Consider the following 26770-nt stretch of genomic DNA (forward strand, 5'->3'; position numbering starts at 1 on the left):
TATAATACTAATCACTCTTCCTAAATCTATTTAGGCCCAATAACTTATTATTCTTTCTATTCTAACCTCCAATTCTACTTACACTAATAATTCTCATATTCTAATAAATAATAGAATAATGTCACATAATAAAATACTAACACCTCATATATATAAATAAATCACATAAATAGATTCTAACTTAATAAAAATATATAAATAAAAGGAGGGCGTTACATTTGCTATGATGTGTATTTTTATAAATCTGGCGGATCTAATTGGTATGATTGATATATTTTTATTGTCAATTATTGTATTTATTGTTGAAAATAGATTATGGTCCCTCAAATTTGTATTGAATACAAATTTGATTGTGAGTTTATGTTGTCATTGAATTTCAATTTTTTTTCTGGTTTTGTTGGTATGTTTTGATGATGGTCTATGAAGATGATGAAGAAGAGAGGGGAAGAAGAAGAAAAGGAAAATAGAATAAGTGTTGATGGTTCACTTTAAGATACTACAAACTTGCATGATACAACAGTTTCTTTTTAAAATTAACGGGGAGAGACTAAATTGACTAACATTTAAAGGACCAAAACGAAACTTTTATTAATTAAGGGACCAAAACAAAACCTGAAAATTAGTTAAGGGACCAAATGTGTACTTAAGTCTATAAATTAGATGTATCAATTATTCAAAGGAAAAAAAAAAATTTGTTTATAATATACAATGATTAGGGGAAAGGATGTAATGTTTATTTTTCTTCTTGTACTCTTATGCATTTGTATTACCCTGGAACCTTCTCCGTCTACCATATTTATTTGATTCCAGACTTCTAGTATTCTATTCAATCAGCCCCACCGGAAGGGTTACGTTCCAATCTTTTTCTTCTGTCCTTTTCGCAAACATAAAGTCATACAAACTAGGCTAAAACATGGTTTTGATCCTTGCAAAATAGGTCAGTTTTTGTTTTAGTCCCTGCAAAAAAAATTTATAGCTTTTGGTCCCTACAAAAATAGGCCAGTTTTGGTTTTAGTCCCTGCAAAATTTTTTTATAGTTTTTGGTCCCTGCAAAAATAGGCTAGTTTTGGTTTTAGTCCCTGCAAATTTTTTTTATAGTTTTTGGTCCCTGCAAAAATATGTCAGTTTTGCTTTTAGTCCCTGCAAATCTTTTATAATTTTTTTTTAAAAAAAAAAGAATTCTGGAAAATTCAAAAATTAATAAAAAAATTAAAAAAATTCTGGAAAAATTAAAATTAATAAAAAAATTGAAAAAAATATTAAAAAATTCTGGAAAATCGAAAAATTTAAAAAAAAATTAAAATTCTGGAAAAATTAAAAATTAATAAAAAAATTGAAAAAAATATTAAAAAATTCAGGAAAAAAGAAAAATCAATAAAAAATCTGAAAAAATAATAAAAAATTGAAAAAAATATTAAAAAATTCTGGAAAATTGAAAAATTAATAAAAATGAAAAAAAGGAAAAAATTTAAAAAATCTGGAAAAAATAAAAAAGATTAAAAAATTCAGAAAAAATTCTGGAAAAAATAAAATTTCGAAAATTTTCTAAAAAAATTAAAATTCTGGAAAAATGAAATTTTAAATTTTAATGAAATTCTGGAAAATAAATTTTAATGAAATTTTAAATTTTCGAAAATAAAAATGAAATTCTGGAAAAATGAAATTTTAATGAAAAATTTTCGAAATTTTCATTAGTATTTCTCAAAAATTTTCCGGGAATTTTTGTGTATTTATAAACCGAGAATAAAGGAAAAAATATGTGTATTTATAAACCGAGCTTAGGTTTTTTATGTATTTTTCGAAATTTTGAAATTTTCATTAGTATTTTTTCCGGGAATTTTTGTGTATTTATAAAGCGGGAACTTTTGGGTATTTATAAACCGAGAATAAGGGAAAAAATACACTGAAAAAACCTAAGCTCGACATATATACTAATCAAAATTTTGAAATTTCGACATATATACTAATCAGAATATTTTTTATTTTCCAGAATTTTTTCATTATTTTTCATTTTATTAGATTATTTTATTTTTTTAATCATTTTTTATTTTTATTAATTTTTCCAGATTTTTTTAATTTTTTCCGTTTTTTTTCAATTTTTTACATTTTTATTAATTTTTCAATTTTCCAGAATTTTTTAATATTTTTTTCAATTTTTTTTATTGATTTTTCATTTTTCCAGAATTTTTTAATTGTTTTTCAATTTTTTTATTAATTTTAAATTTTTCCAGAATTTTTAAACTTTTTTAAAAAATTTTTATTAATTTTTCGATTTTCCAGAATTTTTTAGATATTTTTATTAATTTTTCAATTTTTCAGAATTTTTTAATTTATAAAAAAAATTATAAAAGATTTGCAGGGACTAAAAGCAAAACTGGCATATTTTTGCAAGGACCAAAAACTATAAAAAAAAATTGCAGGGACTAAAACCAAAACTGACCTATTTTTGCAGGGACCAAAAGCTATAAAAAAAATTTGCAGGGACTAAAACCAAAATTGACCTATTTTTGCAGGGACCAAAAGCTATAAAAAAATTTTGCAGGGACTAAAACCAAAACTGGCCTATTTTGCAAGGATCAAAACCATATTTTAGCCTACAAACTAATACAATTCATGGCCAAACATAATTAACCTTTTTGTTAACCTTTTCATTGTCACGAATATGTACATCATCAAACTTTTTTAAAACTATATGTCCATTATCCATAGCAATCAAATTACTTTTGTTGATATTGTGTGCGCAATTAACAAAGCACGGTATTTCATAAGTTCTAATAACTCGACTGAAAAAAATAACGAAATTGATATATCAAAATTTATGATTGGGATTTGAACTTCGATGTCACTACTTGTATATGTGAGTTTTTAATGAATTTGTGATTTTATATTTCTAAAAAAACAAAGCATGAGAAGTCTACTGTTCACATTAAATTTTCAACACCCAGAAAGCAACCAAAATTTCCACGTACTTTCAAGTTTCAACCCCAGTCCCTACTTCCCTGTATCCTCAGTTTCTTAGCTTAGACTATTCCATATGGGAGACTTTTTTCTTGTTGACTAATACGAGACTTGATATTCTTTTATATATGTATGTTTATAAAAAAGCTTAAACTATTAAAATAAATCATTTTTCTATCAAAAAAATAAAATAAGTAGTTTATAGTAGTAAATTATAAAGCAAATATTCGAAATCACATTTAGGATTTCGTCTATCTTCAAAGAAAAAATGATATTAAAGAAATAAAATTAAGAATCTATTAGATTTATATAAAAAATAAATATAAATGTAAATTTGATACTAAAAAAATCTTAAATAATAATTAAAATCGTTTTTTTAAGGATATTGTAAGATATCCATATTATATTGAAATAGTTTAAAATTAAATTGGTACTTTAAAGATATATATTTAACATTTCATAGATATAAAGCATCTTTATATGCAGCAACCACATATGACACTTAAAACCAAATATTTAAGAGATAAAATGAAATATAATTTTGTAAAATAAAAAGAGATAAATTGAAATATAAAAATCCACCACTAAAAAAATCAAATCATATTATTTTAGTGGTGGACGAGAGTTGAACCCCGAACCTTGCCTATATTATGCATTGTCCTTACAAACTAAGCTAAACTCACCAAGACAATAATATGATTTGATTATTGACATAGTTGGTGGAATGAAACGAAATATAATGGAATAACTTGTTAGTCTTTTAAAGTCAAATTGACTTTGTTTGTTCTTTTCCTCCAAAAATAAAAGTCTATTTTATTTTATTCCATTCTTATGTTGACTAAAAATTCATCCTCTAATGTGAACAAGTGGAGTAATTGAGGTTCGTACCCTGATCCCTACATATAAATATGATGACTTTATCAACTAAGCATAGCTTAGGAGAACCAATATCGCTACATGTATAAAAGAAGATATACTTACAAAAATACTTATTGTACACATGATCTATACCATCATTATAAACTTTTCTTTAAATAATTAAATCAAAATGTATCATTAAAATCTCCTTTTCATTTAATAAAATATTAAAAAAATGTCAACTAAAAATAAAGAAGTTTCATCTATATACACACTTCAAACTTCAATTTCAAAAGAGACGTATAAAACCAAGCAATTCAAGTGTCATCTCTTCACTAATCACCTCCTACCCAAAAATCAAAAGCAGTGTCACCAACACACACAACACACAAATCAAAACCATTCTCACCTTACTATAACATAGTTAATCAATTTCTCCAAAAACAAAAATAAAAAATAAAAAACTATAGTTGATTAATTTCACTATAGTATCAAACCATTCATGGAATATTTCACCAAATCAAAGATCATTAAGCTCAAAAGCCACCTAGACAAATACCTTATCGCCGACGACAACAACGGAAAAGTCCGACAAAGCCGAAACGGAGCCATTAAAAGAGCTCAATGGACAGTGGAGATAGTGCAAAAACTACAAACTCATAACCAAGTAATAAGGTTAAAGAGTCACAACGGAAAATATTTAACGGCGACAGAAACACCGTATCCCTTAACCCTAACAGGAAAGAGGGTAATATTAACGGAGTTAGAAAACGGTGTAGATGGTAAAAACGAATGGCAGCCAATACGTGACGGGTTTCAGGTGAAGCTGAGGAGTTGTTGTGGGAGGTTTTTGAAGGGAAACGGTAGTAATCCGCCGTGGAGGAACAGTGTAACGATCGATGATTCTTTTGTGAAAATGGAGGGTGTTTTGTGGGATGTTGAAGGTGTTATGGAAGATGAGTTTGAGAGTTTGTTATCTTCTTTTGGTTCTGATGATGTTTCTTTTGCGTCGGATATTGCGTCGCCGATGAGTGTTTTCTCACTTGGGTCGTCGCCGCCGGCGAGAGGAAGTTTTCAGGTGCGGTTTCTTCTGTTTGTTATTTTGATTTTTTTTTATTATATTACAAATGATTTTGTTTTTTTTTCCTTTTAAAAAAAATGATTTTGTCTTTTTTAGCAAAAATTCATTGTTTTCGAAGATTTTGATGTTGACTATAATATCATGGCTTTTATTTATTTCGCGGCACATTGCACGCGTCAACTAGGTATAAGAATGCGTGTGAATTGAAGAAAACTAAATTCAAACTTCAATTCAGAAAATAAGAATAATTGAGAGAAAAAATGTTATTGTTTTATTTTTTGATCAATTGAGCAAAATATATTGAGGATTCAATAATATTGTATAAAAAATTTGTGTATATATAAACAATTACGCACGACTGAAATACAAACGAGCAACAAACTTCGTCGTTAATCCTCTTTTTTGGGTTAAATGAGTTCCCTTAAACACAATATTCATGCATCTAAACAATATAACAGTGTGTTTGAAATTTAAATGAATAAGTATAATTAATTTACCTTTTGAAAAAGGTGTGCTTATCCGTTAAAAAAAGTAGAGTCATTTTAAAACATTTTTTTAATATTTTGTTGTTAAATTTAATATTTTTCTTGTTAAAAATGGTTTTTAGCTATTAGACTTTTTTTCAAATATCAAGAATTAGTCTATTATAATGAGTTTTAAGTATTTAATATATTTAAATGATTACCTCGAATACTAGCCGAGAATGGTCATAATTTTGTTTCGTAACCTCAATATACTAGGTTTTGTAAATGATCATTAGTACCACAAGTTAAAAATTAAAAAATAATAAACTTTTAAGCAATTATTGTTTAAGTCAACTTTTGTTATAATTTGATAATTCATATGGGTTCATTATAGATTATCTTATGTGTACTTTTAAGCAATTATTGTTAGAGTCAACTTTTTTTTTTTCATAATTTGATGATTTATTATATTGATTGTGCATATATCAATTTGATAGCTTATATTGACAAAAGAAAATCCCTACCATGGATGCATATGATAAAAAAATACTTGATTTTTTTTTTTGACACTATCAAATAATTTAAAAGTTTGTTTTTTTGTTTGACTAAAAGAAAAATTTAGTAAGATTGGTCAAGAGGTATGCTGGAGAATTGCTCTATGAGTCTCTTGGATTGTTCAAAAGTCCTTTAAATTTATTGGATCTTAACTTCCGATCTCACAAAATTTATTGAATATTACAAGTTGATGATTCTTTTTTGGATTACATCGAAATACTCAATCTGCTTATTTCATAAGCTCAACAATCCAGGAGTGGCATACAGCCATTTCCCTTGTGTGGGGGAGTTTCTTCGATGAAATATCTGTTTGGGTCATATGCTGTAATTTGTGCCAAGATGTGAACAGCCCAGTTACACATTCAATCCAAATATTATATATTAGTTGATGCAAAAAAAAAAAAAAAAAAAAAAGAGGTGTTATGAAACATGGCATCCATGGAAGGAAAGAGAGAAATATAGAAAAGTTCTTTGTATTGATGGAAAATGAATCTTACACAATGAGAAAGTTAACCCACTTATGGGGAGGTTACACCTATATATACTAATAGGACTAGTACTCCTTGTAACTAAACTATGTATCTCTAATAGTCCCCCTCAAGTTGGAAGGTGTTCAAAAACACATCCAACTTGAAATGAGAAAATACAAGGAAAGATGCCGGAAATACATCGGCTAAGAAAAATATCAAACAAGTGCTCATCCAACATGAAGCAACCACAACTCAAGGTTGAACCAATGGAAGGAAGGAGCATCAAAGCAACGCTTAACCACCATCCGGTAGAAGCCAATATCAACAAAGCCAATTAAGGCACAACGCTTAACCATCAAGAGTTCTCAAGAACTCAAGAAAGAAGCGCAAGACAAGAAGAACAAGGATATCCAAAAACAATGATGATATCCAAAAAGAAGTGCCAGGAAGGGCCATAGTCTACAATGGAAGGAGGTCATATGTAATACCAAGGTTCCAGAGATAAAAGTGATGCCCTCCTATGCCGAGCCGAGACAAGAAAAACCAAATGCAAGGAAGAGCCATAGTCAACAATGGAAGGAGGTCAAATGTTGAACAAACTTCACACCAAAAGTACCATGAAGCAACAAAACCAAGCTTCCAAAGATAAAAGTGATGCCCTCCTATGCCAAGTCGAGACAAGAAAAACCAATGGCAAACCAATAGAGATGCATAGCCATGTGATGTGTCTTCAAACCATAGAAAACAAATCCATGTTGATGCATTCAAACCATAGGCCAAAACCAATGCTTCCAATAATGAAGCACTCCAAATAACGATCCAGGACAAAGAAACCGAGGAAAAGTAATCAATCCAAGAATCTTCCAACAATCCAAAACTGAGCCAAAATCATAAACCTCACCAAATACAAAACCAAAGGCATGAAAGTGCCATGTAGAGCTCATAAAGGAAGAGAGCTCATAAAATTTCAAGGGTCCTCCTTTGAATGTTTTGACAGCACAGTCAAAACAGCCAGTGTACGGATAATTCCCATAGGCATCAGGTTGCATCTCAATCAGGTACCTCCCATCAGGCAGGTAAGTGATGGTAAGCTTCAAGATCTTTGAACTACCACTATCATACTCATTATCCCACTCAAGTGATATTGTACACTTGGCTTGATAGTAAGGAACGTACAAGTGATAGTAAGGAACGTACAAGTGCCACACAAAGCAACAAGAATCAATGTCTCTCCTATGCCAGCCATACCAACAATCCAAGAGAAACAGATGTAGTAGATGATGCCCAAAACGCTTCAAACACACGAAATGAATACACCCATCATTGTACCTAGTTTGAGAGTTTTAGGCTTTGGCAGCCCAGCAGTAATTGTAATATCCTCACCATCTCTAGGACAAGAAAATTTGTCAAACTATCCTTCAGTTTGACCAATGCTGCAGCACGATTTTCTCCCTGCACCACAAGCTTAGCAATCATTGGATCATAGTGCATGCTAACAGTATCAAATGATCAATGTCGAGCAGTGACAGATGCATACAGATATAGCAACATAGCTAATAGAGCCTGACAAACTGAGTTGTACAAGAAGCTTCATCATGTACTAGCTGAACAATCTGTCTTCCATTGAGGACTTTCAACAAACACCTTGGAAGCAATATGCAAGAAATAACAAACACATCATATAGAACCTTGAACAGACAGCCAGTGAACCTTATGCCCAGAATTGCACAGCGATAATGTTGACCAGAAGCTTGAGCCAATGCGCCACCAGTGACACAAGATCCGAACCAACTATATCTACAATCTTCAACTGAAAACACTAGAAAATCCTCAAATTGAGTTGAAGATCGTGAATGAGTTTCAACCAATTCAATATATCAGAAATTGCAGTGAATCTTGAACAAGGAAACAGATCAACGAACAAGAATGAAGTTCTTTGTCAAACGAACATAGGAGAAACCAGATCGATATCGAAAAACAAAACCGAATTGCGGAACTGATCGGAATCGCAAACTGTAATGAAAAGTGATCGAAACAAATCGCGATTGCAAGAACAGAACAAACTAAATCACGAAAAGGAAAGATTCATAAACGAAAATTCGATCGATCAAGAATTCGAACATGAAACTTGAATCGCACATGAAATTGGGCTAAAAATTGAACAGAAACAAGAGACAGAGGAACACGAAAGAAAAAAAATCAGAAAGTTGGAATGAGGAAGGATTTTCTCGGGAAAATGAAGAGAGAGAAAGAAAAAGAAAATTGGAATAAAAAAGAGATTGAAAGTGAGAAAATTGAATTTTCTCGAGAAAATGCAACGGAGAATTCCTTCAAGGCGGATACCAGGTTTGCTCTGATACCATGTTATGAAACATGGCATCCATGGAAGGAAAGAGAGAAATATAGAAAAGTTCTTTGTATTGATGGAAAATGAATCTTACACAATGAGAAAGTTAACCCACTTATGAGGAGGTTACACCTATATATACTAATAGGACTACTACTCCTTGTAACTAAACTATGTATCTCTAATAAGAGGCACTTTCTAACTATGGAAAAAGTTTTTTTAAACCTTAGTAAGGCTAAGAGATTTAGTTCACCTAAACTTATATAAGGGACCATATTTTTGTGTCTATATCTTCTTTTATAAATATATCACTAAAGACCAATAGAGTTTGAATGAAATAGATACAATGATTCACATAAAAAGTCATGTGAAATTTGAAATAAAAAACATTTTTATATAAAGTGTAATATCTAATACATTTTTTGAAAGGAAGAATACCTTAAATATTACATTTTTAGTGATTTTTTGTAATAAGTGCTTTACGAAGTGATTGTTCTCATCTTGTAAAAAAAAAGTGATTGTTCTCATTTATCTTTTTAGTTTGTGCATACACAAACCAACCATCAAATGAATTGAGTTTTTTTTTTTTTTTTTTTTTGATTTTTTGTGAAGTTGGTCTGGGGAAGCTTTTCTTGTAGGTCTTGATTCTGTTGACTAGGTTGATCCTTATGTTAAGCATCAACTTACGTTTTGGATGGGGCAATTGAAAAGATAAGTATACGTCCATTTTGTTTTTAAAAAGATAACACCATTTTACTAACACACATACCCAAAATTAAAATAAGTAACATCGATAAAAATATATCTTAAATTAAATATTTTAAACTCATGAGTGTAATGAACGTATGTATGTGTATAAAACATAATTTTTTTCCCATGAATTCCTATAATTGATTTTTTTTAAACCTGTCTACTAAAAATTCGGGTGTTCACTCGTGGAATGCTTTTTTGCCTCACCCATATATATTTGCTCCATGCCTTCACCAACTATTTTCCACTAAAGAAAATGTGATAACACACGTCACACACAAATGTTTTCACAACAATAAACGCACTCCTTAAGGTTGGGGACAAGTGGTCGATATATACCTATCCTCGAGTACCTTCCGAAGACATTGAACATCTCATGTAACGAGAAATAAAACATGATTTCTTTGAGACGATTTAAGGGCATTAGGTGTTTCCTCATATCTATTAATAACTTGTTGAATCATGTAGATTAGAATCATGTTATGTGAATAACTTGTTGAATCATATTATAACATTACCCAAGTCTACTTCTTCAAAAAAAAAAATTACCCAAGTCTAAAGTTAAAGAATTTTTTTCTTAACAACCTAAAGAAATTGTTTACACGTTCTTGTTTGGATTTATTGGCCTCCCTTAGTAGATGAAATCATTTACGAGTGAATGGACTAGGATATTACTTAATACTATGAGGTATTTGAAAATACATTAATAAGTTTACATTTTATGTTCTTAATTTTACTCAATCCAGTTGAAAGTAGAACGTTAGAATATGAGTCGTTTCATCTTGATTCAACAACGAATTGTGATTGTTTACATGAATTTATATATTATTTGTAACCAAAAACGAATCAATATATAATTCTAAATTTTTATTTTCATACACACACCTATATATATGAGCTAACAATAGTTTAATAAAGTAGAAATGAAGTGAGTTACTTACAAGATTGATCTTATTAATTTGGCCAAAATATATCTAACATCTAGTGTATACGTTAGTTTCATGCATTTGTCTGCTATGCAATCGACATGACTCATATCTTCCACATCACGCATTTTCCCCTTTCATTATTGTATAGGTCTCTCTCACTAATATTTTTTATAATTGAAAACGACAAGAAAATGAAAACATAAACAAAAGGCATAAACCAAACATCACCTTAATTTCTTTGATATTCACAAACACGTCAAGGCAACGGTAACACGACAAAGAGCATTTTCTATCAACTTCCATATTATAAGATCCACCATAGTATATACTATATATACGTGATTTCCTAATCAAGAATGATTGTTGAAATAGGGTGAGTCAGCAATTCTATCTAACTTAAGTAAGAAATTAGTTTGATTTAGTTGCTGATTTTGTTGAAAGCTTATTCGTTAAGTTTATAAACTTCAATCTCATTCTCAATTCAACTCAATCAGATACAATAACGTTTGATAAATTTAATTTATTAGTTATGAAATATTTGCTATATGAGACTCATTGTTCAAGGAATGTCAATTTTAGGTCCATATGAGTCATACCTATTGTATTGTTTTACTAGACAAAGTTTTTAACCTTATATGGTTTGATTGAATCTAGTCAATAGTTGTCATTTGCTAGGTCTTATCTGCTTAGTTAAAGTATCCCAATTGCATACCATATCATATGCCCCACCTTTGATCTTTGTTTGCCTCACACCGGGAAATACTTGAGTGCCATAGTTTTTTGGTGACATTGGTGACATAGGTTCATTTTATATGAGAGAGAATGATTAAAATAAATTATTTAGATGAGAGAGAATGAGTTGTTAAGAGAGAGATAGACACAAAGTTACATATGGCACCAATGACACCAAAAAACTATGGCACCTAAGTGCTACCCCCTCACACCACAACCGTAGACTTGTACATGAAAAATCATCTAATAATTTATTAATATTTGAAGTCACTCTTTAGAAGTAGAAACCATTTCGAACCCAACCCTTGTTATTGTAATGTTCCTGACAATTGAGTTATGTTTACGAGAATTTATATCTTTCATTTTTAAGAAAATAGAAACATAAATCTAGATGATGACTAACGAACATATGATTAGAGCAAGATTAATATCTAGGATCGTGATTTAATTAGTGTGTTTTTTTTTTATAAAAAAAAAAAAACTTATATTCATGTATTCAAATTCAACTCATATTAAACAAGCGATTGAATTCAAATACTAACAAATTATTCAAAAAAATCCATATTCTTCAATCCAAGTCTATAACACATACACATAATAGTGTAAGTTATATGCAACCTTTAATAAAAGGCGTATAGAGTGTGTCTACTTTGATGCTACAACAAACATATTATATACTTAATAAATTACTTCACTTATTGAAAAAAAGAATTATCTCAATCTTTAATTTTTAATTATAATAAATATTTAATCAAACTTTCCAAGATATTTTTGAAAAAATGAATAGTAAAAAACAAAAATCATTTTCATTTTTCATACCGACATAAATTAGATTACTATAGAGGAAACTAAAAACCGTGACCCTTCCACAGGTAGAACCTTCCTCACTCACGACGACACACGCAACTTAAATTGAACCCAACAGATTATTACAAACCCGCTTCACCCACGCAATTGCCTCCTTTACCCAAACGTGTTATCTCAGTTGACACTATTGACTCTGTCTCTTCTCACATTTTTCACATCAACTTTCAATTATTCAAACCAAAACACCCACAATTTTCACCCATCATTAAAATCCAATAAACGCACCACTTTTCATTCCCATATAAAAACCCACCACTACACCCTTCTACAAAACATTTCATTTCCCCTCTCACCACCCTAAAAAATATCTAAACCTCTTCATTCCATATTAAAACTCTCATTTTAGTTTTTGTTATTACGGATCGAAACGACAAGAGCTGAATCTTATAACCATGCAGACAACTAAACCCAACAAGCTTCGAAGCGGAATGGACTTCTTCCACAAAGCAAAAGCAGTCCGTCTCAGAAGCCACCACGACAAATATCTTCTAGCAGAAGAAGATGAAGAATCCGTTTCACAAGGCAGAAACGGTTCATCAAACAACGCAAGGTGGTACGTAGAATATGTCCCAAACTACGACAACGTTATCCGTCTCAAAAGCTGTTACGGCAAATATCTAACAGCTTCAGACACTCCATTTCTCCTCGGCATGACTGGTCGAAAAGTGCTTCAAACTAGTCCAAAGACTTTGGATTCTTCTGTTGAATGGGAGCCTGTAAGGGATGGTGTTCGTGTGAAGCTGAAGACGAGGTATGGGAATTTTCTTAGAGGGAATGGTGGGTTGCCACCGTGGAGGAATACTGTGACGCATGATATTCCGCATAGGACTGTTACTCAGGATTGGGTTTTGTGGGATGTTGATGTTGTTGAGATTCATGTTAGTAAACAACAACCTTCTGCTCCAGCTTTTGAAACTAGCATGCCTTCTCCTGCTGTGGCGGTGGCTCCTCCTAGTGTTTCTGCTAGCTTTTCCAGACAACAGGTATGAATTGTTCTATGAAAAGTTTTGATTTTTTTTTTTTTTTTTTTATCTGGGTTGCTTTGGTTTTGTTTTGAATTAGTTATGTATTATTTATTGTTTGAGAAATATCAATTTTTTTTTATCTGGGTTGTTATGATTTAGTTTGAAATTAGTTATGTATGATTTGTTCCTTGAAAAGTATCAATTTTTCAATCTGGGTTGTTTTGATTTTGCTTGAAATTAGATATGTATGATTTATTGTTTGAGAAGTATCAATATCTTTTATCTGGTTATTTTGTTTAAGCTTGGAATTTTAATTCAATCACCAATTTAGTTTTATGAAGTGTTGTTGATTTAGTTGCTGAAATTGATGATATTTTAAAATGTCTTTTTTTTTTAATTGGGGGTTAGGTAGCTCTATGGTTTGAAGTAAGTGATAATGAGTTGAATTCCTAGGTTCGAACCTGGACAAAGGAGAAAAAATAATCTAACAATTAACTTATTGTCATTAAAAGGTTTTCTTTATCACAATTGTTGTGTAGTATCTATCCATGGCATATTCAGATACAAATTGAAAATGTTTTAGAAAGCAAACTAGTTCTTAATGAATACTGAGATTAAAACTATATTGATGATTTTCTCGTTGAATTGTGCTTGGTTTTTTGTTTCTTTGGTTAATTGTGTTTGGTTTTGTTTGCAGTCGAATGATGATGCATCACCTAGGAAGATGGAGGGCCGAATTATATACTACCATGTTGCTGAAGATGATGGCGAAGTGAGCGATGAAGGTGTGCAGGGATATTCTTTGGTTTTCAAAGGGAATGGAGTTGAGGAATTGAGCAAGAAGATTGAGGAAGAGACAGGGTTAGAGGGAATCATTGTGTGTACTAAGAGTCCTTTGAATGGAAAGCTTTATCCTCTTCGTTTGCAGCTTCCTCCAAATAATGTTACTATGCAGGTTGTTTTGGTTCTTCCTTTCTCAAAAGGTTAGAATTCTTTTCCCCCCTTTTGATTAATTAATCTAGTCTACTACTACTGAACTTGCATCATTCTAAATCAACCAAGTCCTAAGGAACAACTATTTTGTCATTGTAGATTAGTTAATCAAGCGATGGTTTGTAAATATCGCAATCGTTTTGCTTTGTTTATCTGGCCTTTACATAACATGTTGGCGAAATGCTATCAACACACTTTCTAATACTCTTTCCAATCACTCGTTTATTGAAATTTATGTGTTACATCAAATTTATGAGATTCACATATTTAGATTTCAACGAATTGAAAAGAGTGTGTTAAGAAGACCACGTTAGAAAGTTCTTTGATAACACTTATCCTTTAAACGTGTGTTTTGTCACGGTCACAATGTGCGTGGTTAGACTCTGCAATTTCTGGCTCTGGAAAATGTATTGGAATTAGCATTGTGCCCTGAAATATTTGGTTGTTCTGATTTGAGTGCTTGCATTGTATTTTATACATCATTTACTTCCTTGTTTTACAGTATTTCTTTCATCATTTATCTGTGTATCAATTTTGACATTTGCTTCATTTTCTTGTGTTTCAGTGGCAAGAGAGTTGGAGGCACAAGGTTATCTTTGAGAAGCCAGATTTTGCAACACATGGCCTTTGTACATACTACATACTGATTCAAGCTTCTGAGAGTTATATGTTAAAACATTTAGGATTCGAGAATGTGTTATAGCTTATAAGTTCCGCCTTGTAATAGTCCATTGCATTTGTTTAGCAGATTCTTGTTGAAGCAGCTTGAAATTGCCATGGAAATGGATCATAAGTATAACAACAATGTTAGATGGTTTTGTAATGTTACAGGCTTCAAGATAAAGATAACTCTAGGTGATGATGCTATGACATGTTTATATGAGTTTTGTCAGAATCAGATAAAGATTTTTTGATTATATATAAATTTTATATTTATGACTTATGATATACTATTGAAATCTTGAAGCATTTTTTATGAGTTTAATTTACCACTGTAACAGGAGTCAATTTTTTTTTTTTATCATTGTCTGTAACTCTGTAAAAAAGTTTTATATACGACAATGATGTGTGGAACATCATTAGATACATGTGTAAATTATTTTTATGGTCAAAATTACGATTGTATATAAACCAAACACTTTAGTGGAACTTCTTTCTAATTAGTTATTTTTGATGTAACAAAATTTGTTGTCCAAGTGAATTAAGTTTCTGTCATGCTCAGACATTAAATAGATCTATTTTTTATCTTATGTAAAAACAAAAATTATTTTACTGTAAAAAAACATTGTATGAACAACTAACAATGTTAACAAGATTTGTGATATTTTTGCTCAAAAAAAAGATTTATATATTTTTTGACTGAATTAATGGCTCTCAGAAAGAAAGGGTTAATAAAAAAAAATATAAATATATAAATTTGACTTGTATGTAGATAAGGTCTTTTTTTTGGTAGTGACGTAGAAAAGAAGGTCTTGTCCTCAGTTTAACAATTCCAAATTAAAAATCTATTTTAAAAATAAATAAATAAATACTTCAATTTTTAATATATTCAACATAAATTTACCACAATTCTGATTTTTTTTTTTTAAAAATACTACAATTCTGATTTTTGTTAGTTCCCAAAATTTTCTGGTGCTTCTCAGTTCTCACTTCCCTCACTCGAAGTGTCATTCTCTTCTCTTCGGTTACAACTCAGAACCACCTTGTGAACTCCGTTTGTTTTTGTTCTCTAATGCCCACTTCACAACATGAATCTCAATACCAACATTTTTAACTTCTAATTACTCAATCTTACTTCAAACCAAAATTTCCATTTTCACCTTTTCTAATGGCTTCTCTTGCTTTACTATTAACACCCTCATTTCACTTCACAAAACCCCATCAAAAACTCCCATTTTTCAATCACCATTTTCTTAAGCCAAAACCCTCCTTAACCCTTCATCATGGTTCTTCTCTTTTCACACATTCTCTTACAAAACTAGCTCCTACCCAAATCAAAGCTTCTTCTACTGAATATTTAGATGCTATTGATGAACCTGAAAGGTTGATTTTTTACGAGGAAAAACCGGTGAAATTTGCATTATGGGTTATTTTCTGGGCTTCTATGTCTTTGGCTTGGTTTGCTTATTCAAAGGATGCTAATGCTGCTGCTGCTGCTGGTGGTGCTGTTGATTCTATTAAAGCTTCTGGTTTTGGATTGAAGATTGCGAATTCGTTGAGGAAATTGGGTTGGCCTGATTGGGTTGTTGTGTTTACTCTTGCTACTCTTCCTGTTCTTGAGCTTCGTGGAGCTATTCCTGTTGGTTATTGGTTGCAGCTTGATCCTGCAAGTTTGACTGTGTTATCCATTCTTGGGTTAGTTTCTTCTTCTTTTGATTATACTTTTTTTGTTTTTTTTTTTTTGTAGGAGAAAATATTTTTTTTTTTTTTTGTTATTTTTTAAGTATCCTTTTTGTACAGCTGTTAGACCGACAATGCTGTATGAGATAGTGTTAGCCGTTAGGTGGTAAAGAACTAACACGAGAGTAAAGTGTAGCGGAGACAAAAATGTTGCGTTGGATGTTCGGTAAAACTAGACATGATAGAATTTGAAATGAGAGTATTAGAGAGGGAGTAGGGGTAGCACCTATCAGAAAAGATGGTAAAAAGTTTACTTAGGTGGTTTGGGAATATAGAGAGAAGACCTGAAGATTATGTAGTATTGAGAGTAGATTAGATGAAGAGTAGTCAAATCACTAGATTAAATGAAGAAAGACCTAGAAAAACTATAAGAGAGACTATTAAGAAGGATGCAGAGATTAATGAGGTGGATTGGGATGTGACTTACGATAGAATATTATGGCGACATTTGATCATGTAGTGGATCCTACTTAGTGGGTTAAGGCTTGATTGTTGTAGTTTTTTTAATTACCGTTTTTGCTACCTTATGTGATGTAAAAAATTGAGATTTTTTCTTCACTTTTGTAAAGGTAAGGAATAGAGAGATAGGAAAAAATGACATTGAAGGTGGGGTAGGCTCTTTATTTCTATGGTTTGGTTTTTGTGTTTTTATAAAGAAAATTTGAAACATTATGCATGTCACCTCTATAGAGGTAAGGCAGACCTAAATATTTAGGTGTGAAAAATTCAAGACTGAAGATGATGTATTTAATTTTTTAGCATCAAATGTTAGTTGGTTAATTGTTTTTTTGGAGAGATTAGTTGGTTAATTGTTAGTGCTTGTTAGTGGGGTGCATGGTTTTAAATAGCAGTTGCATCACAATTATTGATATTGTGAAGATTTGTGACCGATGTGGCCTCAATTGTTGTCGCATTGTGGTTTCAACAACATCCAAAACTGTTATGTCACGGCTCGGATTGGGTTTAGGATGTTGAAAACCCTGGTGGGAAGAGAGGGGATAAAACTCATGACGTTCAATAGTTAAACTTATACACATTCCAGAACTCATAAGTTGAGTTGCCACTCCCAGCCGGTTTATATGATGTATTCTTGAAATTCACTGTAATCATGCTTTCCATTTGCTATTAATGGGCTTTGTACAATTCGTCGTGGTTATGGTTTAAGATAATGTGTTTTTTGTTGCTGTTGTTGTGATATTGTTACCATAGAATTTGCACATTCACTTTGAATAGTTATATTATAGTTTTTTATTTTTTATAAGAATAGTTATATTAGAGTACATTTTACTATGTCATTTTAACTTTATGGCTATGTAATTTTAACTTTATATTAGAGTACATTGAAATGGGTTTGATTTGTTACACTATGTTTCATTAGATATGAAACAGGGAAACAAACCCGGACACTGAACACAACACAAACATGGACACGCTTATTATCTGTGTGTAGCATGCTTTAGTTAAAAACTAATTAATCTTGAACGTCCTAATATGCATGTGTTAAATACAACGATGACCAAAGGTAGGTAACGATGTTCCAGAATGAAGTGTATTAGATACGGTTAAAAAAAAGGTTTTAACTTTTTTGTTTTTTTTGTTTTTTTAATATTTTAAGTTGATTTTTCTGATAGTTTTACCTCTGGTGTGAAGCCTTCTTTGATGTTAGCCAAGTGTCCAAGTTTGTTGAAAATAATTCTTCCAATAGAAGTTCAAATGAGGAATGTTTGACTGGGATTATACAACTGTCGTATGGGTATCGGGTATCTGTATTAGAAACAAGTCCTAGTTTCTGATGTCTCGAGAAGGAGAAGTGTCCATGCTGCATAGAATATTTAATGCTTGTATTCAAATAGCGGCCATACCAGCGCTATAGCTAAGTGGGATTTTAATAAATCACTATTGATCTACGATACGCTATTTTGTACAAAATGTTGTCAAATTCTGGCTATAGCAGCACAATAACACTGTACGGTTGTGGAATTTAAACAAATCTCTATTTTCCGCAATCTGTAACTGACAACTCTGGCGTGTTGACATATTTAATTTATTTTTTTGGTAGTAATGGTAGTTCTTTTGTGGTCAAATTAACTAGTTTTGTGCAATTGATGCAGGAACATGGTACCTGTGCCGTTCATCATACTCTACCTAAAACGATTTGCATCTTTCCTCGCTTCTAAGAGCCCTTCGGCATCACGATTCCTTGACATTCTGTTCAAGAATGCCAAAGCAAAGGCTGGACCAGTGGAGGAGTTTCAATGGCTTGGTCTGATGCTCTTTGTGGCTGTCCCGTTTCCCGGCACCGGAGCATGGTCTGGAGCCATTATAGCATCAATTCTTGATATGCCGTTTTGGCCAGCAGTGTCTGCGAATTTCTTCGGCGTTGTATTTGCCGGGATGCTCGTAAATTTGCTAGTGAATCTTGGTCTGAAATATGCAATCATTACTGGTATCATCCTTTTCTTTGTTTCCACATTCATGTGGACCATCCTTAGAAATCTTAAAAAAGGTTTTAGCTCATCAAATTGACTTTTAAAATGTCGTAGACTCATAGTTTTCTTTATCAATACAAAGACAATTGTTAAAAGTTTTGTTGTTTATTCTATTCATTGGTTTTTATGAGTTTAAATTTATGTAAATAATAATATGTAAGATTGAAATGGCTAATATTTTATGTGCATCCATATAGTTTTAAATTGCGGCCACAATATTTAGGTTTTAGTGGTCTCCTCAACGGCAATTGCAGCGCATTGGTAACATATGGCTGGATTTTTCCGCAATATCAAGGTTTCCAGCATAACTGCAACCACAGCCTTAATTTAGAATCAATACCTTCAATCCAGTTTTCCCTGATATGTGTAAAATCACAATTTTGGGGAAATTAAGAGTTTTGACTTACTGATGTTCCTTGTTGCAGAAAACCCTGGATATTATAATTTTTCCCCAATCTTGGGCACCTGGGTGGGAACCTTGAAACCTATTCAAATTATCACGTTTGTGGTGCATTTTTGTTTTACTCGTTTTATTTTCGTTTTTAAATATAAATATAGAATTTGGAGATAAAAATCACACCATATCTGATTGAGTAAACCACCAAATTGGTCCCAAGTCTCTGTAAGCCATTCTCAATTTAGTCTCTGACTCTGTTAATATTTCAAACTAGTCCCTGTCTTTGTCAAATGTTTCTCAATTAGGTCTCTATCTTTATGTTTTTGTCATATGACGAGGGACCTAATTGAGAAACTTTTGACAAAGACAGGGACTAATTTGAAATATTAATAGAGCCGAGGGGCTAACTTGAGAATGACTTACAAAGACAGGGACTAATTTGGTGCTTTACTCATATATGATTCTTCAAACTGAATTTGAGTGCTCATAAAACTTTTAAGAAAAAGTAGGAATGCTTATTGCACTTCCAATTCTTACATCTTCTAATTGTGTACATTTTTAATTTGAGTAATATTAGTGATTGGTTACATCCTAGTTTGTTAGTTTGTCTAGTAAAAACTGGATGAGTTTAATTTTGGTTCTATTTAGGGTTTGTTTGGATTGTTTTATTTCAGTTTATCTACTGACCTAGACACTTGTGACTTTTGAGACTGTTTGGAAGAGCATATGGAAACAACTTGTGACATGTTCATAAGTTGTTTTCAGCTTATGACAGGTTAGGTTATGAAAATAGCTTATAGTTTATATAAAAACAGTTGACTTTATTTTTTGTTCTAGAAATAACTTGTCAACATGCACCTATAATAAGTCCCCGTTTGGATTGGCTTATTTTGAGCTTATATGAGCTTATCTACCAACATAAGCCTTTGTGAATGTGTTTGGGTAAATTAATAGAAAGAGCTTTTTTTTTTTTTTTTGAGCAATAATAGAAAGAGCTTATCACGGTTTAATAAGCTGCTTATGGCATATTTTAACAAGCTCTCACTACTAGCTTACACATGGGCTTATACGGAGCTTTTGAATAATAGGGGACACGTTTCGAATCCCGCTAGCCCCTTTTTCTTAAACTTGCGTCGTTTTATTAACACTTATCATATGTTCTGGATTTTATAATGCAACTTATCTTTTTCTTATACGTATGCCTTTTGCTATTAATCTACGCATCTTTCCCCTATCTTTTATAAGAAGTTATTGTTTTTATTCTATTTATTTATTTAAATATTAAAACAACTACGACAATTTCAATCATGTTTTCTTACTACCTGTAATCATGGTTTGATTCTTTAAATTTTTTATAAATTAATTTTCTTAGGGGTGAGGTGTTTTAAATTAATCTTTTAAGAGGCCAAAAATAGGTGAATATATTAAGGAAAATGCTAACAAATGCCATTGGGGGCACTTGTTTAGAAGTTCAAAGAAGAAACTTTTTATTGGAACTTGTGTTTTCTCTACATTGAAAATTAAAATTGAAGCATTTTCTACATGAAATTCATAAATTATTTTCTCTTTTGAATCCTTAAGGGCACTGGTTAGCAAGACCCATATATTAAAAAGGAGTGGAAACAAAGTTACGCACACGGTGTGCCTAAAAGTGGTTCACAACATAGTCAAAACAAACATAAATCAAAAAGCAAGAAGATAAAGAGCCTATAATGACATTACGAAGTGATAAACCAAGACAAATGGACGAATTCGTTCACCAAGTATGAAGATCGAAACAAAAATTAGGTAAGTACTTATATTAACATTTTATAAGTGCTTATGAAATACACATCCAAACACTTCAGTTTATGCAAGTACTTTTTTGTATACATATCCAAACGAAAAAGACTTATTAAGTATAAGAACTTATGATGTAAGCTCTTGAGCTATAAGCTCTAATGCTATAAGCATTTGTATAAGCTGTTTATCCAAACAGGGCCTAAGGGTCTGTTTTGATTGGCTTATTTGAGCTCATCTATTAGCATAAGCTTTGTGAGACTGTTTGGGAGAACTTATGAAAACAGCTTATGACAGTTTTCATAAGCTTTTTTCAATTTATTTTCATAAGTTCTCCAATTTCGCTTATAAAAACAACTTATAGCATATACAAAAACAATTTAATGTTATTTTATCTTTTGCTATAAAAATAGCTTATGCAAGCTTACACATAAGCACTTATCATGATAAGCGCTTGTGCTATAAGCTGCAACTAAGCTTTTTATCCAAGAAGGCCCTTGTACTTCTACTACAAGTGCTTAATTAAGCAATTTATCGAAATAGGGTCTTAGTTTGAATTTTTTACAGTATCCTCCAAAGATATGTGAACACAATGTTGAAAGTGTTTGACCGCTGGGTAGTATCTTTGATAATATTGGGGGATAGCTCAATTAGTTGAGATAAAGGATTAAAGGAGTTAAAGGACCAGGGTTCGAACCCTGTCACAGGAGAAAATACTAACATAACAATTAACATACTAACATTTGTTATTAAAAAATAAGGCATCTTTGATAATCAATCTCTTAATGATATGTCAACACATTATTTGTGAAGAAGTTCTATATACTTACAAAACTACAACGGATCAAAATTAAAACATATTGTCTTACTGTATCTTGAGTGTAGTTAAATTTTTGATCTATTTGCCACTGCAAATAGATCAAAAATTAAATTTCTATATTTGCTACTGCAATGATTGTTGTTGTTGTATTTGCTACTGCAAATTTGATAAATAAACTTTGTACTGAATATTTTTTTTGTCATTGTTGTCCCTTAAAATTTCTATATTTCATTTGTCAACCTAATTTTCCTATATGATATACACTTTTATTGATGGAATAGTTGATTTTAAAGATTACGCCAAGATATATTGTTTTAAAAGATGATTGTGCTAATTCAATTGCATTTGGATGAGAAGTTTTATGCTAGTCCTCTTTATGGTTTCTAATAGTTGGTCTCATGCAAGCCTTGTGTGCTATGGTGTCACACTTATATGGATTGCGATTGAATGAGTAGATGATGACTTGAATGTGTTTGTCTCCCGAGTGAGAACTGATAATGTTACTTGACGTGTGTTTGGAGTTAGTGGTACCGAAGTGCGAGTAGATGATGACTTGAATGTGTTCGCCTCTGGAGTGAGAATTTATCATGTTCGTTGACGTGTGTTTGGAGTTAGAATGGTACCGAAGTTAAATAGAAGTGTCAAGTGTACAGACATGTGAATCATAGTAACTGCGTAACTGTACTGAAGTTAAACAGAAGTGTCAACTGTACAGACATGTAAATCATAGTAACTGCGTAGCTGTCATAGTGTTTTGTGAATATGGTCAGGCGAGCCTTATGCTATGTGAACAATGTGAGGTCTACTCTAAATCATCTGATTGTGATACAAGGGGGAATTTTAGTGTTATGTTCTGTCTTACTACTTTCTTTCCGTTTGGTTATGTTAAAGTGAGTAGTGCTAGCAACACTCTCTTTTCAACAACTCTCAAACACTGACTTTCTCATTGGTTTAAATTAAGGTGGGTCTCACACTTTGGAAATGGGTTCCACTTAAAGTGGTGGGACACACATTAATTTCATCCAATAAGAGAGTGAGTGTTAGAGAAAATGTTTAAAAGAGTGTCCCTAGCATTCCTCTGTTAAAGTATTGTTTGGATCATTCCACGTGTTAGAGAGAATCGATCCTTTGGATCTTCTTACTAAATGATTTTAGGAATTTCATTTGATATTAATTGTGATGCATGTATGTGACTAGTGGTATCCTAAGCCTACATGCTTGTGTCTTGAAAAAGTTTATAAAAGTTACGCAAGGGCAATTAACTATTCATTTTCTAAATAGTCAGTCTTAAAATGATTTTGAGTTTAGGGTATCATACCACATATCAACAATCCTCAAAACTATCTTGCTTAATTTAGGATATACAAGCTGAATTGCAAGCCTCAGAACATAACTACGCTTGAGGAGCTAACCTTTCTTCCTTTTGGTAAGAAACCCATTGGTTGTAAATGAGTTTACTCTTAGTTATTGGCTAACTGTATGTGAATAACAGTGGTTGACATATCTTCTTTGTGGTCTTAATGTTCCTTTCATCTCTTTGGCACTCCTATATTGTGACAAACAATATGCTCGTCATGTGTCTGTGAACTCTATTTTTCATGAGAGCAGAAAGCTCGTTGATATTGATTGTCATGTGGTTTGCGAAAAGCTACAGGCTCGCTTGTTTCACCTTTTCCCGTGCCTAACTCTACACAGCTGGCAGATATTTTGATCAATGCCTTGAATCCTCGACCTTTTTTCACTATATCTTTTTGAAGCTGGGTGTGCACAATCTTCACTCTCCGTCTGGATGGAGGGTATGAGAGTATAATATTTATTTATGCCAATTGTACATAATTTTTTTTTTGAAAGGTAAATGTTAGTAGTATTTTGTTAGATTAATATTTTCTTATTCGTCCGAGTTTGAACTCACAACTTTCAACTCATTTTCCTTTAACTCAAATCAGTTGAGCTATTCAACTCCTCTCGTGGCGTTTCTTTTGTCTAGCACTCTTTTGTTGAGTGTGGTTCATGAGATCATGTATGTTTTCTGTAATTCTGTTTCTCAGTTCATTATTTCCTATGACTGTAAATTGGCGATGCATCGTTTTTGGCTTGATCTATGCACTTGTGCTTGGATTTAAGCCTAATTTATTTTGTCTTTCATAAAAATAAAAAAAAAAGAGTAAAAGGCAACAAAAAGTATAATAACTAGAAGCATTTCGCCACATAAGTGCATACGTTAATTTTCTATTTTGACATAGATGGAATATTAATGGCACTAAACTAAAATTTCCAAATAAAACAAACACCATATAAATCATGCCAAAGCGTAACACATCGAAGAAATTAAAGGGGAGTAGGATATTAATAATAATATAATTTGGAAAATTAAACTTCATAAACATAATAACAACAATTGATTTCTCATAAAACTGTTACATTTAAACATAATATAGAGGACATATCTAGTGAGAATGCCTTCTTTATATGAGAATGGTGAGAATACATGATGACCATTAGATTAAAAATAAATGGTTGAGATTAAAAAAGTCCATTTAAGAAACACATGTATCTCTCTCCATTAGATTGTTTCTCATAAACCCATTTTAACGTTTCATCTTCTCCAACCTTTAACTTCCCGTCACAGTGATTGCTGGTATCGATCCCACCTTTAACGTCAAATTTCATGGCATAAAATAAATCCAGAAAATTCACCCAAAAACTTATAACTTCATCCAACAATTTCATAAATTCATGAAAAATCCATCATCTCTCGATCAACCTAACCTTAAACTCCAAGAACATCAAATTCTCAAATAAAAAGATCACATATTCGTCGTCATCATCTTTCATCAATCAAGAGATCTTCCAAAATAAGAGGTTAAATCTGATCAGAAAAAATCATGTTCATCTCTTCTTCCTAATGTTCTTATTGAAGAAATTTGAATTTCTTCTCCTCCCTTCTCTTGCTGTGTTGGATTAGATCTTTATGAAAATACAACTTTAAAATAAATAAATTATAACAATAAAGCAAAATCAATACGTTGGAGTATTGATTGTCATATTAAAGTATTTTGATTTCTACAATTTTCTACCAACATTACTGTCAACGGTGCTTCTACCAATATTGCAAAATATATGAACACTTGAGAGAGCTCTTGTCAAACGTTGATGAAATGATGTTTATGCGATTAATCACACTAATGAAGAAATTTATGCGATTGAAAAATTAAAATTAGATGAGTTTCAAATTTTGCAAATCATATATAAATTTTGCAATTCTTTTATGAAAATATGTTGTTTTTAATTGAATTGTGTTGCTATGGGAATCACGAAGATCAAATGTACTGAGAGATGGTGTGGAGAAGATGAAAGAATGAGTTTTATGAAATTTGATAGAATAAGGTGAGGTGCATATGTGACTTTTTAATCTCAACCATATATTTTTGATCTAATGGTTGATGATCATTCTCACCATTCTCATATAAGTTAACCATTCTCATAGTATACATCCTCATAACAACAATTGATTTATCATAAAACTGGTACATTAAAATGGTAAATCAATATCGATTCTATGATTAGTTCTCCCATTGTGAATGCATGTCAGGTGACAAGCAAAGCAAATAAATACTTCTCTCCTTTTGAACTCTGGATTACGTTGAATAGTTTCTTGATACTTGTTCAAATTTTCAAGGCTATACATGCTTTGAAAGAATTGATATTAGAGTTTAGCAAGATTCATGATCTTTTCAATCTTACGATCTAGGTCACCATCATTTACTCGATTTAGTTTTTCGATTACATCCTTTGCAATTTTCTCAAGAAGTTCAGATTCCATCCTGCAGTTATGTAATCATCAGGGTAAAAGTTACTGTCAGAAATTACAATATTTTGGAGATTAAAAGTCAAAGAAATATTTTGTAGAAACTAAAATTAAAGTCATATGTTTTATCGAAATTAAAAGCATATTAATCCTTCGAAAAATGTAGTTACCTGTTAACCGAGCATTTCCAACCCGAAATATTGGCTGCTTCTCTTAAAGCATCCCTCCATGTTTGCACCTTCTCCATTTTGCCCTGAAATTGTTTCTCATGTTTAACAAATGCTTCAGCATAACTTCCTGTTTGGTTGCGAACATCAGACGGTTCTATATCATAAAAAATAGGCAAAACAATTTGCCTCTTCATCTTCTTACATTCAAGTATTTTCACGAGCTCATCCAAACACCACTTAGAGTTTCCGTAGTTTTTCGAAAATATAACGATGGAAACCTTTGCCTCCTCGATGGCCATAAGAAGTGCGGAGGATATCTCATCTCCTCTTTGAAGATTGTAATCTATATATGTTCCAACTTTAAGTCTGGTCAAAGTGTCATGAAGATGGCTAGTGAAGGTGTAGCGTGTGTCCTCGCCTCTAAAGCTGAGGAACACTTGACCATGCTTTTGGTGATGAGGAGGGAAAGAGGTTGACCATGACATGTTTATTGGCTATCTAGCTTAACATTAAGGAGATAATGGTGATATGAATGAGAATTTTAATCCTAGCTTCATGTGAATTTAAACACTAAGTAAAGTTCTTGTTATAACATGGTTTAGTTATGTGAGAACCCAATAAAAGAATGAATTATGAATCTTCCTACAAAGTCGGGCTCCTCCTAAGTTAGGGTATATTATTAACTTTCTGTGTGAGCACCGACAAATGGAAAATAATAATAATAATTTAGTCAAGGTCGTTGAAAAGGTATATATTAAACTGTCAAATTAATATATTTGTTAGGGTAAATGTAACCTAACTACGGTTAACTATGCCAAAGTTCAAATCTTTGTTGGCATATTCACATTGTGTTTACATTATGTTATTAATAAACATTTTTATTAAAAATAAAAATGTGTAATAGTTTAATAGTGTTGTATTTTTTAAATTGGTATACA

The 26770-nt window shown here is 31.5% G+C and overlaps 3 protein-coding genes across 3 annotated transcripts; 2 read left to right on the forward strand and 1 right to left on the reverse strand.

Moving 5' to 3' along the window:
* Positions 1–4150: 4150 nt before the first annotated feature.
* LOC146921305 (uncharacterized) lies at positions 4151–14912 on the forward strand. The gene is made up of 4 exons (XM_085714725.1): positions 4151–4894; positions 12410–12994; positions 13674–13959; positions 14535–14912. Exons 1-4 carry the CDS (start codon positions 4319–4321, stop codon positions 14567–14569), a joined length of 1482 nt encoding a protein of 493 aa, XP_085570851.1. The 5' UTR covers positions 4151–4318; the 3' UTR covers positions 14570–14912.
* A 129-nt stretch (positions 14913–15041) lies between these two features.
* LOC146921306 (small multi-drug export protein) lies at positions 15042–18995 on the forward strand. The gene is made up of 2 exons (XM_085714727.1): positions 15042–16324; positions 18481–18995. Exons 1-2 carry the CDS (start codon positions 15798–15800, stop codon positions 18893–18895), a joined length of 942 nt encoding a protein of 313 aa, XP_085570853.1. The 5' UTR covers positions 15042–15797; the 3' UTR covers positions 18896–18995.
* A 5205-nt stretch (positions 18996–24200) lies between these two features.
* On the reverse strand, positions 24201–26450 carry LOC146921307 (toll/interleukin-1 receptor-like protein). Its single transcript, XM_085710768.1, has 2 exons — positions 25833–26450; positions 24201–25678 (listed from the first exon to the last, which is right to left on the reverse strand). Exons 1-2 carry the CDS (start codon positions 26315–26317, stop codon positions 25561–25563), a joined length of 603 nt encoding a protein of 200 aa, XP_085566894.1. The 5' UTR covers positions 26318–26450; the 3' UTR covers positions 24201–25560.
* Positions 26451–26770: the final 320 nt, after the last annotated feature.

This window comes from Medicago sativa, chromosome 5 (genome assembly GCF_051527215.1).
Source record: "Medicago sativa cultivar Bolivia chromosome 5, Bolivia_mono, whole genome shotgun sequence".
NCBI classification, from domain to species: domain Eukaryota; kingdom Viridiplantae; phylum Streptophyta; class Magnoliopsida; order Fabales; family Fabaceae; genus Medicago; species Medicago sativa.

Coding starts and splice junctions, on each gene's coding strand:
- LOC146921305 (XM_085714725.1), top strand. CDS start 4,319: ATGGAATATTTCACCAAATCAAAGATCATTAAGCTCAAAAGCCACCTA. Junction 4,895..12,409: donor CGGCGAGAGGAAGTTTTCAG/GTGCGGTTTCTT, acceptor ATAACCATGCAG/ACAACTAAACCCAACAAGCT. Junction 12,995..13,673: donor CTAGCTTTTCCAGACAACAG/GTATGAATTGTT, acceptor TTTTGTTTGCAG/TCGAATGATGATGCATCACC.
- LOC146921306 (XM_085714727.1), top strand. CDS start 15,798: ATGGCTTCTCTTGCTTTACTATTAACACCCTCATTTCACTTCACAAAA. Junction 16,325..18,480: donor ACTGTGTTATCCATTCTTGG/GTTAGTTTCTTC, acceptor CAATTGATGCAG/GAACATGGTACCTGTGCCGT.
- LOC146921307 (XM_085710768.1), bottom strand. CDS start 26,317: ATGTCATGGTCAACCTCTTTCCCTCCTCATCACCAAAAGCATGGTCAA. Junction 25,679..25,832: donor TGGAAATGCTCGGTTAACAG/GTAACTACATTT, acceptor ACATAACTGCAG/GATGGAATCTGAACTTCTTG.